Source organism: Sturnus vulgaris, chromosome 8 (genome assembly GCF_052056855.1).
Source record: "Sturnus vulgaris isolate bStuVul1 chromosome 8, bStuVul1.hap1, whole genome shotgun sequence".
Classification (NCBI taxonomy): domain Eukaryota; kingdom Metazoa; phylum Chordata; class Aves; order Passeriformes; family Sturnidae; genus Sturnus; species Sturnus vulgaris.
In genome coordinates, this window is record NC_142250.1 from 31,747,222 (window position 1) to 31,762,821 (window position 15,600).

Here is a 15,600-nt window from a genome sequence, read left to right on the forward strand (position 1 = left end):
CACTACAGCATTGTATCTGTTCAGAGAAATGCACTTCAACAGGCCAACCACCCTTAAAACCAGCCCCATTGTTTCTCCTAAAAGCCTCATTGAAATCTGTGTATATAACTGGCTGCTGTTTTGTGAGTTAGCCATACTTGTGCATTACTGATTTGAAAATGAATGCTCCTCGGAGGGTTATTTTCCCTGAAATCCTTCTTCTCCAAAAAAATGTTCCTCCTTCCTTCAACAATATCATTGTGGAAATTCCACCCTTTAGAAAGATGATCAATATTCCTTTGTGGACTGGGATCTGATAGGAATTCATAGGCAAGGGCATCAGAGCAGTGGTTTAACAAATCTGTGTATGTGTTTACTGAGGAGCAGTATTACCTGCCTTGCCCACCAGAGAGAGACACAGTCACTCACACACACCTCAGTGTGCTCCCATTGCATGCTGCCAGTGAAGCAGTAAAGGCAGCTGGACTAGAAGGAGCTAGGAGGAGTTATTCTACACACTGCATTTTTCACTACCAAGGTATCTTGCAGTAGCAGATTTGTTTGAATTCTTGACAAGACAAGCACAGACTGGGAGCACTGGCAGACCCAGTGACACCTATTCTTCCAGGTGATGGTGCAAAGCAGGGCAGGGTGAATGGTAGATCTGTGAAGCACCATTCACATCTGGGTTTGGCAAAATTCTGGTTTGTTTCCTTAATCACACATAGAAACCCCTCAAAACTATAAAAATGCATTGTCAGATGTTCTAAATGAAAGCTAGCAAATACATCTGATGTCTAAATATCCAAAATGGTATGCCAGCCTTCACCACTTTTGTGAGCCCCAGATTGGTGATCAGCAACTTAGCAGCTTGCTGGGAGCTTTGTGGAGCTGGGTGCCTCTTTCAAGGTACAGCTGCAGTTACCTGCCCACCAATGCACCAACAGTCACAGAATCACAGACTGGTTTGGGTTGGAAGGGATCTCTAAAGGCCATCTAGTCCAACCCCCTTGGAATAAGCAGGAACACTTTCCACTGGACCAGGTTGCTCAAAGCATCATCCAATCTAGCCTTGAATGTTTCCAGGGACAGGGCATCTACCATCCCCATGGGCAACCTGGGCCACGGTTTGACCACCATCATTGTAAATAATTTATTCAGTATATTTAAAATAATTACCCCTTGCTGTATCCCTACCAACACTATTAAAAATCTGTCCTCACCTCTCTTTTAAACCTCCTTTAAGGTCAGGTGCACCTGCAACCCCACTTCATTCAGCTCCTGGCTGGATGAGGTTTTTTCTGTTTTTGCTTGTGTGCAGCACTGAGGTACATGCTAAGACTGGCTTCCAATTGTATTAAGAAAAACACATTCAGCTCTGGGTGAGGGGGAAAATAATCTCCATCTCCACTTGGAAACGAGGGGTCAGACAAACCTGTGGCAAAGTGGACTGCTTCACAGAGTGTGGTAATGGAGTTGATGCCACGTGGATGGCAGAAAGTGTACACAATATTGGCCAGTTGTTTGATACTGCCACTCTAAAGGCCCCAAGAATTAGACCAATTTCACACTAGAAGAGGTGCTTGTTTCTCACATTTTCTTTCACAGTTGGAGTCCTGGTCACTTGTTGATCTTCTGTCCTTATAAAATCTTTCCAGTTCATTTAAAAGTTGGCTCTCTTGTGCATTTCTTAAATTCTTTCTGAAGCTCAAGGTTTGAAATGCTTCCTTACTTCTGAGTCTCCAAGGCCAAAACTGTAAAGTGAGCACCCTGACCCCAAAGGCCTTATGCTGCCAAATGCAGTCAGCAAGAATTTGTGGTAAATAGGTCTGTGGGATCATGCTCCAGTATTAAGTACTGACTAAAAGGTGTCTTGTACTTGAAGGCTTCAGAATCCTTTGCTTTGTCTCCAGCCTTCTCCATTGCATCTCTGTGATACAGGGTAGAAGTTCTCCACTGAGAGATTTTTCAAACTTCTCTTTTTAAAATTTTACTCTCCCCATTAAAAAAAAAACAGGTGGTCATATAAGGCTGGTAAGCTATTTCCCTGAAGTCAAGGACATCTTTCATTTTAGAAAATACTACTGTTGAGCCCTTTCAACATGGTTGTTTGCAAGATAACCCATGAAAATGTGGTGCTGCCTGTGCTGTTCCCTTTCCCTCTCTCAAAGCACACTATGTACATGAAGATGAATTTCTTACATAACAGCACAGACCAAGTAGCATTATATTAATTAGCAATTGTACACAGTTCTAGCTATAGAAAAACTTGAATGCAAGTCCTGCAGTGTTTTGCGTTGCAAAACTCGTCAGTTCTAGAAAATTACTGCAGGAGTTCACAAATAGATCAATTCTTGAATTAATCAAGACTGAAAGTGTTGCCTACTATCACTGTTGGAAAACATATTTTTGGTTTGTCTCCAATCCCAGACTACCAAGAGTTAATAGACTCAACATTAACCCATACACACCTGGGTAATCCCCACAATACTACCACCCACCTAAGCACACCTTGAAAGTACAGAAGTCCCTTTTCCTGTTATTATGATGCAGATATATTTATTTTGCATAAATTGAATTGGGTTTTTCTTCTTTTTCTGGTGCTTGTCGCCTCTTGAACTTGCAATAAAACACCTGAGAGCTCTTTATGAAAATGTCATAAAACCCCTGACCTGGTTGTTTAGATGTTCTCTTCTTTTAAATCTTATGCAATAAATTTCAGAGTAACAGAGCAAAAAAGATTCAGCTTTACACCAAAATTTGTTTCCTGGATTTGCTCTTCTGTTGGATACTCGCTGTTTTAGCTTGCCCAAACAGATAGTCTAAAATCTTCTCTGCCACTGAATTTTTTTCTGTGTTATCTGCATATCCACACAAATTGTCTGTGGAGTGCAGGCTGTGTCAAAGGTTGTTCTTAGCAGAAGCATGCTTGTGTTTACATATAGCCAGATATTAAACTTCTTGGAAGCTCTCAGATAAGTGAACTCTGGAAATTTTTTTTTAATAAAAAGTCCCACAGGTATTAGCAGGAGTATTTTACAGTGCTAATGTACTCACATGCATCTAGAGAGGGATATGGCTGCCCTCTAAACTGTGAAAACAAATGATCAGGTACAAAATTATCATTTATCTTGAGTTTAATATAAACTAGCATTACAGTTCTTTAAAGGGTTTGAACTTGTGGCTGTAGACTTTCCACTGTTTACTGTTTACTGTATTCTTAAGGACTGAAAAAGCTGTTTATTATTGTTATTCATATGAAAGAAGTGCTTATTGACTGGCCTAATTATGCAAATGCACAGCAGGGGAGAATTTCTACCTGCAAATCTTACAGCATAAACTAAATAAGAGTGGGAACAGAACGGAAAGGGAAAGCAAATGAACAAAGTGGTATAACTGGAGCTCTCTGATTATCAACCATGGTCTGCACATTCTGTACCCACCGAATTTCTGTAATGATGTATTTTCTCAGAGAAGTTTCACAGACATGCAACTGTAGCTCTGGAAAGAGCATTTAATGCTTTCAAATAAGGATCCTGATCAACTACAGATCTTAGAAATATTGTTTGAGTGATGTCAAGGAAATAATCTTGCTCCTGTTAACTGACAAGACAAAATTGTGTTTCATGTACATTTGGATTATATGGAGGTTATGAAACATGGTGTGCTGATTTTGGTTGTGGCAGATTCAATTTTCTTCACAGTACCCGCTGTGGGTGTGAGTTTTGGATGTGTGATGCAAACGGTGTTTGCAATTCAGGGATGTTTTTGTTACTGCTGAGCAGTGCTTGCAGAGAATCGAGGCTTTTTCTGCTCCTCACCCCACACCACCAGTGATCTGGCTGGGGGACAGCTGGGACAGCAGACCCAGCTGCCCACAGGGGTGTTTCCTGCTCAGCATACAGAGCTGCAGCAAGAAGATCACTCTGTGGTTAAAGTTGTAGGGCTGAACCGAGCAGGCACACCTTCCAAACCAAGATGTGCACTGTGCTATCAAAATGGAGCTGCAGCAACCAAGTCTTTAATTCTAAACAATCTTGCCTTTCCTGAATTCTCTTCCCTGACCTGTCATTTTGGGTTTATCAAGAGCTGCCTTAAAAATTACAGACGCGTTTTGTGAGACGTTCAGATCTTTCCATTCAGACTCTTCCTCTGGCGGTGCTGGTGGCAGAGCCGCTCTGCAGAGGTGGGAGCGGTTCCCGGCGCTCCCGGAGCCCTTTCCCGGAGCCGTGCCCGGTTCTTGGTGCCCGGCTCTCGGTGGAGCCCTTTCCCGGAGCCGTGCCCGGTTCTTGGTGCCCGGCTCTCGGTGCCCGGCTCTCCGTGCCCGGTTCTCGGTGCCCGGTTCTCCGTGCCCGGTTCTCCGTTCCCGGCCCCACGGCCGCTGTCCGCGGTGCTGAGCGGCCCCGGCACGGCGGGCAGAGCCCGGCTCCAGCCCTGCCGAAGGAAAAGGCTCTGCCTTCATCGGGCACATGGTGGAGACAAGGGCAGGTCCCACATCAGCCCACCTGGCTCCTGCGGGTTCCTCTCTGGACATGAGCAGTTACACATAAAGGGATCCTAGGAATCGTGTTGGTGCTTCTATTAATTCGTTTATAGGGTACTCTTGCAGAAAAAGATCATTTGCCTGAAATTTTTATGCCTTGAGACCTCTTTGGCTGAGCTGGTGGTCTGGAGAGTTGCATTGTATTTTTCCTCTTTGATTCATGTGTCTGATTGTCCAAAAACAACATGCCAAAAATTAGCTAGAACATTAGAATAATTGCCTTAACTATGGATAAAAAGATAGAGATAAAGCTCACACCTTATGATTCATACTAATTATATCCAGAAGGATGCAAGGTTTGGTTCATGAAGAAGTTTTGAGACAGTAACACCATCTTAACCTACTGGCCACAGAGCCCGTAGAAGGTAAATAGATGCTCAAAACTCCTATTTGCAGGGAGAGATTTCTATAGACATATTCTGGGCAGCTGGATTTGAATATCTTCCAATAGAGTGAAAATATTTCTTCTTTTCTCGGTTCCTTTTTTATAACTGTGTTTCATAATAAATACTATATTCATTGATTTTTCTTCTTTTCCCCACTTATCCACTCTTCTCAAATAACCTTCACATATTTGTTCTCAGCATTGAACATTCTTCTAAGAAACTTGAGATGTGCCACAGAAGAGTTTTTTACTACATGATTAGATGGCCATTTCTTCTTTTATATACACAACCCTTGCTTCTATGAGAGCCTGTGCACAGAGTACAAGGCATTTCCCTGAAGAGCACTAAGTCAGGCTGCCACATTTCTACTTAGAAACTTCAGGAGCTCAAATTTGTAATTAAATACAGACTAACAGATAAACTGGAAATGCAGCTTACAAGTCTGGTGCTTTCCCTGTGCAACGGACAAATTCCATGTATAAAAGTTTAAATCAATTCCTCTGGGTTTTTCCCCACTTGGCTCTTCTGATAAAAGAGAAAATTTATTCTGAACACAAATGGCCTGTACTAAGACTGAAGGCAGTCCCTCTATGGTGATCATCTTCTCACAAAATACCATTTAACCTCTACATGACAAAGGATCTGATTCATCAGGTAAAGGCAGTAGGACACTAGGCAAGAGAATGAGAAGCAAACTCACCAAGTTTCTTAGGATCTTAATCTTAACAAAGGGCAACTATTTAATGTATCTCATGTTATTTTCCCTACGACCACATTCAAACTACACCAGTGGAAGAAAGTATTATTAGTAGTATTATTGTTACATGCAAATATGGTTAAGTGTGCATATGTAGAAATTAACTTGGTAAATAATAATAATAGTGACAGTAAAAATATCTAAGAAAATACAATTCACTAAGAAATAATAAGCATAATCCCTTCCATTCAAAATGTTTCACTCCATGGGGCCAGTAATCCAGGACTGTTTCCATAAGGCTCTGCTGTTTTAACAGCTGTGACATGGTATAAAGTTTCCTATTTGGAGCCTGAGTACAATTAAAGTCCTCCTCAACACCTGATGTAATGGGTTCTTATTTGCTAATTCACCTCAGTAATCAGCTGATCTTGAGGATGTTCACAATGCTGTGTCCAGAGAAATATAGAGATTATCTTGGAGCATGCACTCAGGATGCCTTGGATTGCCTATTTATCCCTCCTTAGCTCTTTATGGCAACAGACACTTCATTCTCCTCCTTATTTCTAATTTCCATTTAGGATTTGGTTTATGAAATTGTTTAGAGGCCTCAAGGAGATTATGAACATCTTGTGGTAGACACCCTTCAGAGGTTTAAATTAGAGACCAGGCAAGAAAATAATGAAAGGAAGAGAGATCAGGGCTAACAAGAGTCAATAACTGCAAACACTGAATTGGAGTAAACTATGGTGGCTGTTACATTTTTTATCACAATTTTGCCTCAGCTTTATTTCAGTACAAGTATACACTCATACCTCCTTTTGAATAGGTTTAGATGATCATCTCTGTTTCATAGAGACAGAAACTCACTGACCAATGACTAACAGTGCTCTCAGAGTCAGACAAATTCTGGCAAAAATGAGAATCTGTCTTCTTAATTTTCTTCTTAATTTTCATGGGTTTTTAATTAAACCACAAGGACATCCTTCCATGCTTCTGTACACACACCAGATTGTCCTTCACTTGCTTCTCCCTCTAACAGCATTTTTATAACCAGGTATGACCTCAGTAACCATTTTCTTCCTTTTGTGTCCTGGCTGGCTTTCTTTCCAATATCCAATCTGAATCCCTGGAGCCACAGGTCATGACTTGACAACTTATTGCTTGCCAGGATGAATTTCTTTCTACTTTTTGTCCACAAAAGTAAGAGAAAAAAAAATTGTGGAAGGGGATTTAAAAGAATAAGAACTCCATCAGGTTTCCCTTGCATATTTTTTGCTGGATTGATCCCTGTGCAGCTAGACTAATAGAAAATCTTCTAATATGTAAAGGATACCAACCTTAGGAAAAATTTAAATTCATGTAAATATTTATCTTTTTTTATTTTTGGGACAAAATTGGAAAACCAGTTTCCCTTTGGTTTTCCATCCATCTCACAGACTCTTTTTCACACACCTTTGGGGACATCCTTTGCTTCTGGGTTGTTGTGGTGGTGCATCTGCCATCTTCCTCATCCTTGGGCCTGCTCTGTGATTTCAGAAGATCCTGATAAACCTTGATGGAACCAGCTGAGTGGTGAAGTGTCCCTTGACCACACCAGTCCAGCCATAAGACACTCCCTGGTTGTACCAGGAGCTTTTGCATGGTAGAGATGGAAAGTACCAGAAACATCTGCTAATAATCAGCAATTCTCCTTTGTAACCTTGGCAGGTTTGAGCTGTGGCCTGAGTGGAATTGTAGCCTGGATAAAAGGGTACCATTGTTACAGCACTCTGGGAAGCTACAAAAAAAGCCCAGTAGTTATTGACTTGGGTTATGGTCAGGAGGGAAACTTACTGATGGCCAGTCAGTCATCTTGTGACCCCATAAGTGGTGGTCCCTTTGAGTTCTCCTGGACTGCAGCAGCTGCACCAGCACCTCCCTCTGACTGGGGCATCTCTCAGAGCTCCCAGGCCAAGCTTGTGATACTCAAAGAATTATCTCTGACAAAAAGGCTGAGGCTGATTCCCCCCTCACCCTGCCCCCTCCCATCCCTACAGTCCTCAAAGTGAGACCCTGGCCTGTTGGGAAATGCAAGGGGATTTGGTGTGAGTATTTCACTGAGCCTGAGGGGAATTTTTGATAGGCACCTGTACACCCATAGAAATAGGTGTACACATCATTTTACCTGTGTGCCTGTGAATTGATTGTGGTGTGAATGTTACTATCTGAAATCTACAGTTAAGTCATTGTTATAATTGCAGGGCGCCCTACTGAATCACTTTGTAAATGTTAAAGAATTCAATGATTAAGTGCTGCTAAACCCTTTTTCACCCTTATTTTGCATCCATATCCCCTACACCTCTCCTTTTCCTGCTTTTGCCTTCCCAGATTCCATACAAATCATTTCAAATTACTTCTAATTTGATCTTCCTTTTTATGCTTTAACCTGTGTAGCAAATAGTAGAGTGAATCTTGCCATCAAACCCTGTCAAGTTGCATTTCCACACATTCATATTCACACTCTGCTTTTGCCTATACCTTAGATGATGTTTCTTTAAGCAGCCAAAGCAGTCATTTGTGAGAGCTGTAAGAAGAGGCTTCTACCAGGCAGATGTGCCTGGTTCTGTGACAAACTTTGTGGACCTGCCTTGTGTGGATTGAACTGTTTTATTTGCCCTCTGCTACATCTGGTTCCTTGGTTTTCTGCTTCAGCTGAAACATAAAAAACCAATTTATTTGCCCAAGTTGTGGCATCTCATCCGATGAGGCCTGTGATCCAGTTTTCTTGCATTGGCAATGACACCAAGTGCCAAGTAAAGGTTTGTGTTCTGGGCAAATCCTTACACTGGTGTGATGTTTTCATTCTTGCTCACAGCAGGGAGATCAAACAGAAGAATGGGCTGCAGATAGCTGAAGGAAAAAAAAAGCTCTGCATTTATTACTTTATTTTTTTCCACAGTGAGAATAAGAAAAAAAAATGCAGCACCTCTTGGCAAACAGTTATATTACATACAGTTTGCAAGAACTGTGTATGAAAATAAGTTAAAATTATTTTGATTGTTCATGTAGAAAGGAGACAAAGAAAGGGTAACATGGAAAAAGAATTAAAAAGGACGTGGCTGCAGAAGGTGGGAACATCTGCTTCTTCTAATGACAGAACTTGGGACTATTAATGTTAACAAAATTAGAAAACATATACAAATATGTTTTGATATACAAACATTTTTGTTCTGTGTGTGATTGACTGTGGAAAACTCATTCTACTAGAAAAGTTTAAGAAAATATACAAATTAGAATCAGTCATACAGACATGAAGGACAGCATGAACACTAACATATAGAAAGATAATAAATACTGTGCTTAAGTTGCTTAGCAATTATTAGAATCAGAAAGATGGGGAGTAAAGTGCTTGTTAGAGAGTTCTTACACCTGAGTGAGAAATGTTTCCTGTCAGCCCCTGCCAGCCAGCACTTTGGCCATAGATCTGGTCCAGGGTCACAGTTTATTTTGTGACTGCTCCGTAGACAGCATTACATCGATTGATTTCATTTTAGCTTCCCTGGTAATTTTGTTAAACACTTGCTAGTGGCTGTGACTTGATTCTGTTGAAGAGTTATTCTTTGGAAGTGTTTTTCTTTCCTCAAAAGAAATTAAATACTCTGAAGTTAATCAGAGACCTCGTGTGCTTTTTTACATGTCACAAGGTCATGTATCTTGGGCTGATGACAGGATTGCAAATGGAGACAAAGTGGTCAGAGGCTGCACTAATCCCTGGCATGAGGGATATGGAGAAGCAGCAAATAAAGCAGGGTCTATGTTAAGTGGGTGGGCAAATGCTTTTGAAAAAATCCTCTAAATAGACTGCTTCCTCTTTTCCCTATGTGTACCTGGCTAACATTGTTTTGTGTTTTCCCTGGGTGCTCTGGAGCTGATCCTGGGAATTTTGCCTTCCTGAGAGCCATAGGAAGAGAGACATTGTTCATGTACCTGTGAAAATATTCCTTGAGTTCAGATGAACAAATTTAAATAACCCAAGCTGCACTCCATCTTTTGAAATCCTTGCTCACTCTAAGCCCAGTGTGTAGCTGGTGCAAAGGGTAAATTTAGGGAAGCCTGCCTGCCACAGATTTTTTTTTGTGATTTCCTTTAAAAATTCATGCCAGATATAGATTTATACTTGGTTTATTTGTTTTCCTACTAAATATTCCTGCCACTCACACTCGCACATGCTCCTTCTGCATAAGCCAAATATTTCTCTGTTTGAGGTCTAATGCCCCAGTGATGGCCACAAATAAAAATACAGCATGAAATGCAATAAAACCTTTCAGCAGCAAATAGCTTCAGGAAGGTGGCTTGTGTCCATTGCTCCAGTAGGACGAAACTCAGCATTTCAGTGCAAGCAAGCAAGCAGTGTCTCAGGGCAGCACACAGCTTCAGAACAGCTTTGGTGTAGTCGGAAAAAAAAAAACCCCAACAAACAAAAAAACCCTCAAAACCCCACTAAACTAGCCAAACAAAAACCAAACCAGCTTTTACAGTTTTTACAGTTCAGACTCACTGTATATGTAGATGTGTGTCTGAATGACTTTTAACTTGTCCTATGCAATGACACAGGTGGTATTTCCTTTTTTTTTTTTTTTTTTTTTTTTTTGCAGAAATGCAGATGAACGTATTTTAGTCTATTTTGTAGGAAGAAGAGTGTTTTTGCTCTTAGGAACCCCATGCTTTTGAAATGCAGAAAATTTCAAAGGAAACAACAAATTGCCTTTCTCCCTGTGGGGCTCCAAGGTTTTGGCCTGAGTCACAAGCAGAAACTGAAACAGGACTGTGATAGCCCTGCATGGGACTGGAGAGCCTCTGGTTTTTCCTCTAACTCCAGCCCCAGAAGCAGCCTCTGGTACAGGTGTGGGACAGGTAGAATTTGAAGGAGACAAGAAAAAAAAAAAAAGAAAATTTCCTGAAGTATTTATTTTTCCTGAATGCTTAGACAAGACTCCTTCACACTTCAAGGCACATCCCTTTTTATTTCTTTTAAATATTCAGAAATAATTAATAATAATAGTAATAAGAATAAAAATGTCTAGCTCTTCACATGTATACTGAGGGCTGCAAAGCTGTAAAATAAGGACTTCTGCTATTGTGTCAGCAATTTAGCCTGATGCTGGCTTAAACTGCCTCACAAGAGGAGCAAAGAGCTTACACTGACCACAGCTCCTGAGACTGCAGATCAGGCCAGTGAAGGAAAAATAACCTCATGGCACCTGTGTGAGGGGACAGGAATGCTCCTGCAATCTCTGGTTAAATAGAGTAGCAGGGAAAGCCTCTTTTTAGATGAGGCACCTGAGAGAGCTCTGTCAGAACGCATTTGTGCTGCTGTTCCCATGGCTCACAATGCAGCAGCAAATTTGGGCACTGAAATGGCCCCATCTCAACTGCAGGAAGGTCCTGCAAGACAGGGAAAATTCATCACACAGCTCAGCCCCACGTTTGGCAGGGGAGCCCAGGGAGGGTTTGAGTGGGGGATAATTCCCTCCTTGGCCAAGGCAGCCCAGGCCAGGGCTCCCCTTTTTGGAGCTGTGGGTGATGCTGTGCAGTCCAGGCAAGGCAGAAATTGAAAACTATCCTCTCCTCCAGGTCTCCCTGGCAGATCTCTTTCATCACACTCAGTTCTTTTCTTTTTAACAGTGCTTTTCCCTCCCCTCCCCTTGAAGTTTTCCAGTCTTGACCAGCAGTTTCAATGTCACCTCTTCAAATGTCACCTCTGATCCCCTCCTTCACCCTGGTTGCCCTTCCCCAGATCGTTTCTACACACTTCATAAAAAAACCCCGACCAAATCAGCAATCTCCACAGCATCCTTCCCTCCTGACCTGGAGCAGTGCATCTGCCCTGGCTGGGACACAGTGGTGGCCACACCAGGGACCCGTGGGCAGGGCAAAGGCGTGGGGAGAGCAGGTGCCCAGGTGGATTGGCCTGGGGAGCCAAGGCACTGGGGGGGCTCCTGGAAACCAGGGGTTCTGCCCAGTAAAAACCCTCAGGGCTGGGCTGCCAATCAGAAAACACCTATAAATATCTGTATTAGTGCACACAAGCTGTGCAGGTGTATTTAGATGTGCCCGTGTGTCTGTGTGTTGTCACACACACACGGATGTGCCTCCACAAGTGCACTGGCAGGAGAGGTTTTGGGGGTGAGCTGTGCCTTCCCTTCATGGGGTGGCAGAGCCCAGGGTGGCACCCGGCAGGATGGGCACCCCCGGGGCACCGCCACGGACACGGACACGGGCACGGACGGGGCAGGGATGGGACCCGCGGGCCCAGGGAGAGCCACAAGGGCTGGGTCGAAGCCGAGCACAGGGCTGGGAATGCCCCAAACTGCCCCAGGAGGGAAATGACCCGCTAGGAACGAGAGCTCACAGCCCCCCGGCTCAAAATGAAACTTTAAATTTAATTAAAAAAAAAAAAAAAAAAAAAAGGGAAAAAAAATCGGGAAGGTTATGTAGGGAAAGGGTTTGTTGCTTTTTTTTTTTCCAGTGCATGTATAAATGAAGGTAATTTGAGTGCTACAAATATAAGACGAAAATACACCTAATTCCGTCATCATATAGATATAATATATTTCACTCTCACCACATAAATACAAAACATCCAAATATCCAAAACATTCAGAACAAAAGTTAGTAGCAAGGGCTCAGCGCTCGATCCATTCATTATTTTTTCCACTAGTTGCCTAGAAACTTCAGACGTAAATAATTTACAATAAAATTACTATTTTCTTTCCGTCCAGCTCCTTCTCTCCAGTTCTGGTCTATAGTTAATTCTATATTCTACAGCAACCATTCCACTTTTTGTAATTTTTTTTTTCTTTTTTGGTTACAGTTTGGTGGCACGTATTTATACAGTTTGTAAACGCCATGTGTTAAAAGTTCAAAGAAAGAAAAGAAACTTAAAACCAAAGTAAATAATTTTTCCCCCAAAGAACTACCTAAGTACAGCATCCCTTTTGTGGCAAATTCAAGTACCGAAATTGAACAGAAAATATTCGATCCAGAATACTAGAAGGTGAAATACATATGTTTGTGGAGAAAATAGCAGTAAGAATTATGAAAAAAAAATTTGTTACATAGATGTGTTTTAGAGTACAAAAATAACAATAAAAGATACGCTTTTTATATTTTATGCTCTTTTAAAATGAAGTGTGAGCGATATGCGAGAGGGTTATTTTAGGAGGAAGGAAGGCTACAAGGGTTTTTTTTGTGTTTAGATGAACATTGAAAATATTTGGAAAAATCAAATAGAGCAATAAAAATTAAAATTATGACGGCAACAGATCCAGATACAAATAGATTTGCGAGTTCCATGACTTATCTGCACATTCGTTTTTGCAGATAAGCTCCGCGGGACTGGCCCGTGGGAATTCAAATTAAATTTTAAAAAAGGGGGAAAAAGGAAAGAAAAAGTGGGGGACATTGTGTTATCTCGAAGGAAGAGACAATTTTATTCAAAATTTCTGCAGCCACTGGTTTCTGTCTCCCCTATTCGTGACTGTACGTTCAGTCCGTTTCGGCCCTTCCCACATTCAAGATTTACCGTGAAAAAGAAAAGTTGCTGGAGAATTTCCTGACTGGTGCTACGGGCTCGGTCGGTAACCGGGGGCTGTAGTGCAGCGAGTGTGGGGGCAAACGGGGGCCACAGGTGGGACCCCAAAACCTTTGTGCTTAGAAATCACTGAGTCTGGGAGACACAAAAAAATACACCCCAAAACGGGCATCACCTGGCAGCTCCGTCCTCCTCTCTCCGAAACCCCGCTCCCTCGCTCGGCGTTGGCTAAAGCCGATCGAAGGGAGCCCGGCCGACCCTCGCTCCGACCGCTGACCCTCTGCGTCCCTTCCCGAAAGAACCAACAGCGCGATCGCCCCTCCCGCACGGACAGACGGACAGACGGACCGCGGGGCAGGGGCAGCGCACCGGGAGGCGCCCGCAGCCCCTCGCCGTGCCCCGGTCCCAGCCCCAGCCCCGGTCCCGGTCCCTCCGCCGCCTCGCCTCGCCCCGCGGGCACCGGGCCCGCTCGGCCCGGCCCCGCTCCGCCCCGGCCCGCGGAGGGAGCCGCGCCGCGGGGCTCGGGGGCGGCGGGGAGCGGGGGGGCGGCTGCCGGCGCCCGTCCCATAAATACCGCCACAAATAGAGACTATAAATATAAATAGGGGGAAGGTACTTAGAGTCAGTCCAGTGCTTTTTTCTCAGCGCTCTCTTTATTGTTGGTCCGGGAGTAGGGCTCGAAGGCGGACGAGCTCAGGTAGCGGGCCGACAGTTCCTGCAAGTTGCCCGCCAGCGAGCCGGCCACGGCCAGGGGCGCGGAGGAGAGGCGGCCGGCCACCGAGCCCAGCAGGGCGGGCACCGGCAGCCCGAAGAGCCCGTGGCCCGCGGCCGCCGCCCCGTGCAGCGCCGCGGGCGGGGGGGGCCCGGCCGCTCCGCTGGCGGCCGGAGGGTGCGGGGAGCCGCCGCCGCCGCCGCCCGGAGCCGCCGCCGCGCTGCCGCTGCCCGCCGCCGCCAGGCCGGGCCCGCGCAGCGCCGAGCCCAGCGCGCCCGTGGCGCAGGGCGGCAGGAGGCCGGGCAGCCCCGGCGGGGAGAGCAGCCGGCCTTGCTCCAGCAGCCGCAGGACGCTGCAGGTGGCGGCGGTCTCGGACACCACCGACCGCAGCTCGGAGTCCTTGCCCTGGTCCTTCTTCTGCTTGGTGCGCCGGTTCTGGAACCAGACCTTGACCTGCAGGCCGGGGAGAGAGGCAGGGTCAGCGGGGCGGGAGGAGCGGTGCCACCCGGCAGGTTTCCCCGGACCCCGGCGCGGCTCCCCGGGGGAGGATGCGGGGGAGGGCCCGCAGACACTTGGGAGCGGGGAGAGCTTCCAAAACGCACAAAGCGACACTCACAGAACACAACCCCCCACACCCTCTTGTCTGTTCCCGGGTTCGGGGTGACCCCGGGGCCTTTCGTTCTGCATCTTTAACCAGACCTCTCACTTCGTCCTAGTTTACTACAGGCCGGGAATTCTCTGGGAGACGGAGCCAGCCCTTTCCCCATGGCTTTATTCTAAGCCGGCTCAGCCGGAGCCCTGGGCACACCGCGGCTCCCAGCAGCCGCTGCCCGCTCCGGCTGCCCTTCCTGGGGGTAACAGCAGCAATGAGCTTCTTTCCCCGTATTCCAAACTGGACACTCTCTCTCTACCCTCAAATATTTTAAAATAATATTAAACTTTAAAAAGGAATACTGGAAGTCACTCAAAAAACATCAAACCAAACCAAAACCAAACCAAAACACAACAAAACCCACTCATGGCAAGTTCTGTAACCTACGAGCTGTTGAACTTGTCATTCCTATCCGGCAAGGAAATAAAAAAGCTAATTAACGTGTCAGGGGAATTTACTGTTATATGATGTTTTGTGGAAATACGAAACCGGCTTTAAGAAGTTTGGACTTTTTGGATGCTTCCCCGCGCTCTCACACAGTTTTAGGCTGCCTGTCGGTCCCTGGCCTTTCTGCCCTGGAGGGTGGAGGGGCGATTCTCCGCCTCGGACATACAAGGACTCAAAATACGGCTCAAACTTCAGCCCCATTCCCGGATCTCTCATACCCAGGAAAGCTCAGGCCGAAGGTTTCTAACCCGGCAGCCCCGGGGGAAGGTGCCCATCTCCTCCTGCGGGTTTGAGCGCCTGTATCCCGCTTGCTGCGGGCTGGGAGCGGGTCGGCCTCCCCTCGCTACTCCCCGGCCGCAGCATCGAAATCTCCGCGCCCGGGGGCGGCCGGCTTCGCTCAGCCTGGCACACCGAGCCTGGCGGGGCCGGAGCGGATCCCCGCAGCCTGGGAGAGCTGCTCCCGGCCAGGCAGGAGTTTGGCTTCGTGGCCAAGCTCTCTTCGATGCCTCGGTCCGGGCTGACTCTCCATGGGGAGAGCCCACTGGGGCAGCGTGCGGGGACACGAGGGACCCCCCTTGGCCAGCAGCTGCCCTTCCCTAGGCACACGCAGT

General features: G+C 45.4%; 1 protein-coding gene across 4 annotated transcripts in view; it reads right to left on the reverse strand.

Moving 5' to 3' along the window:
• The window catches only part of VAX1 (ventral anterior homeobox 1), a 31,377-nt gene that overhangs the window by 12,221 nt on the left and 3,556 nt on the right, over positions 1 to 15,600 (reverse strand). For 2 of the 4 annotated variants that reach the window (XR_015805198.1, XR_015805199.1), the window contains exon 3: positions 13,795 to 14,343. Coding sequence is in view for 2 of the 4 variants with exons in the window: in XM_088169380.1 (XP_088025506.1) it covers positions 13,801 to 14,343 (543 nt within the window). In the remaining 2 variants the exon portion in view is untranslated. Of the gene's footprint in view, positions 1 to 13,711; positions 14,344 to 15,600 lie in introns of those variants that run through there. The other 2 variants (XM_088169380.1, XM_014872460.2) reach the window with 1 other exon arrangement.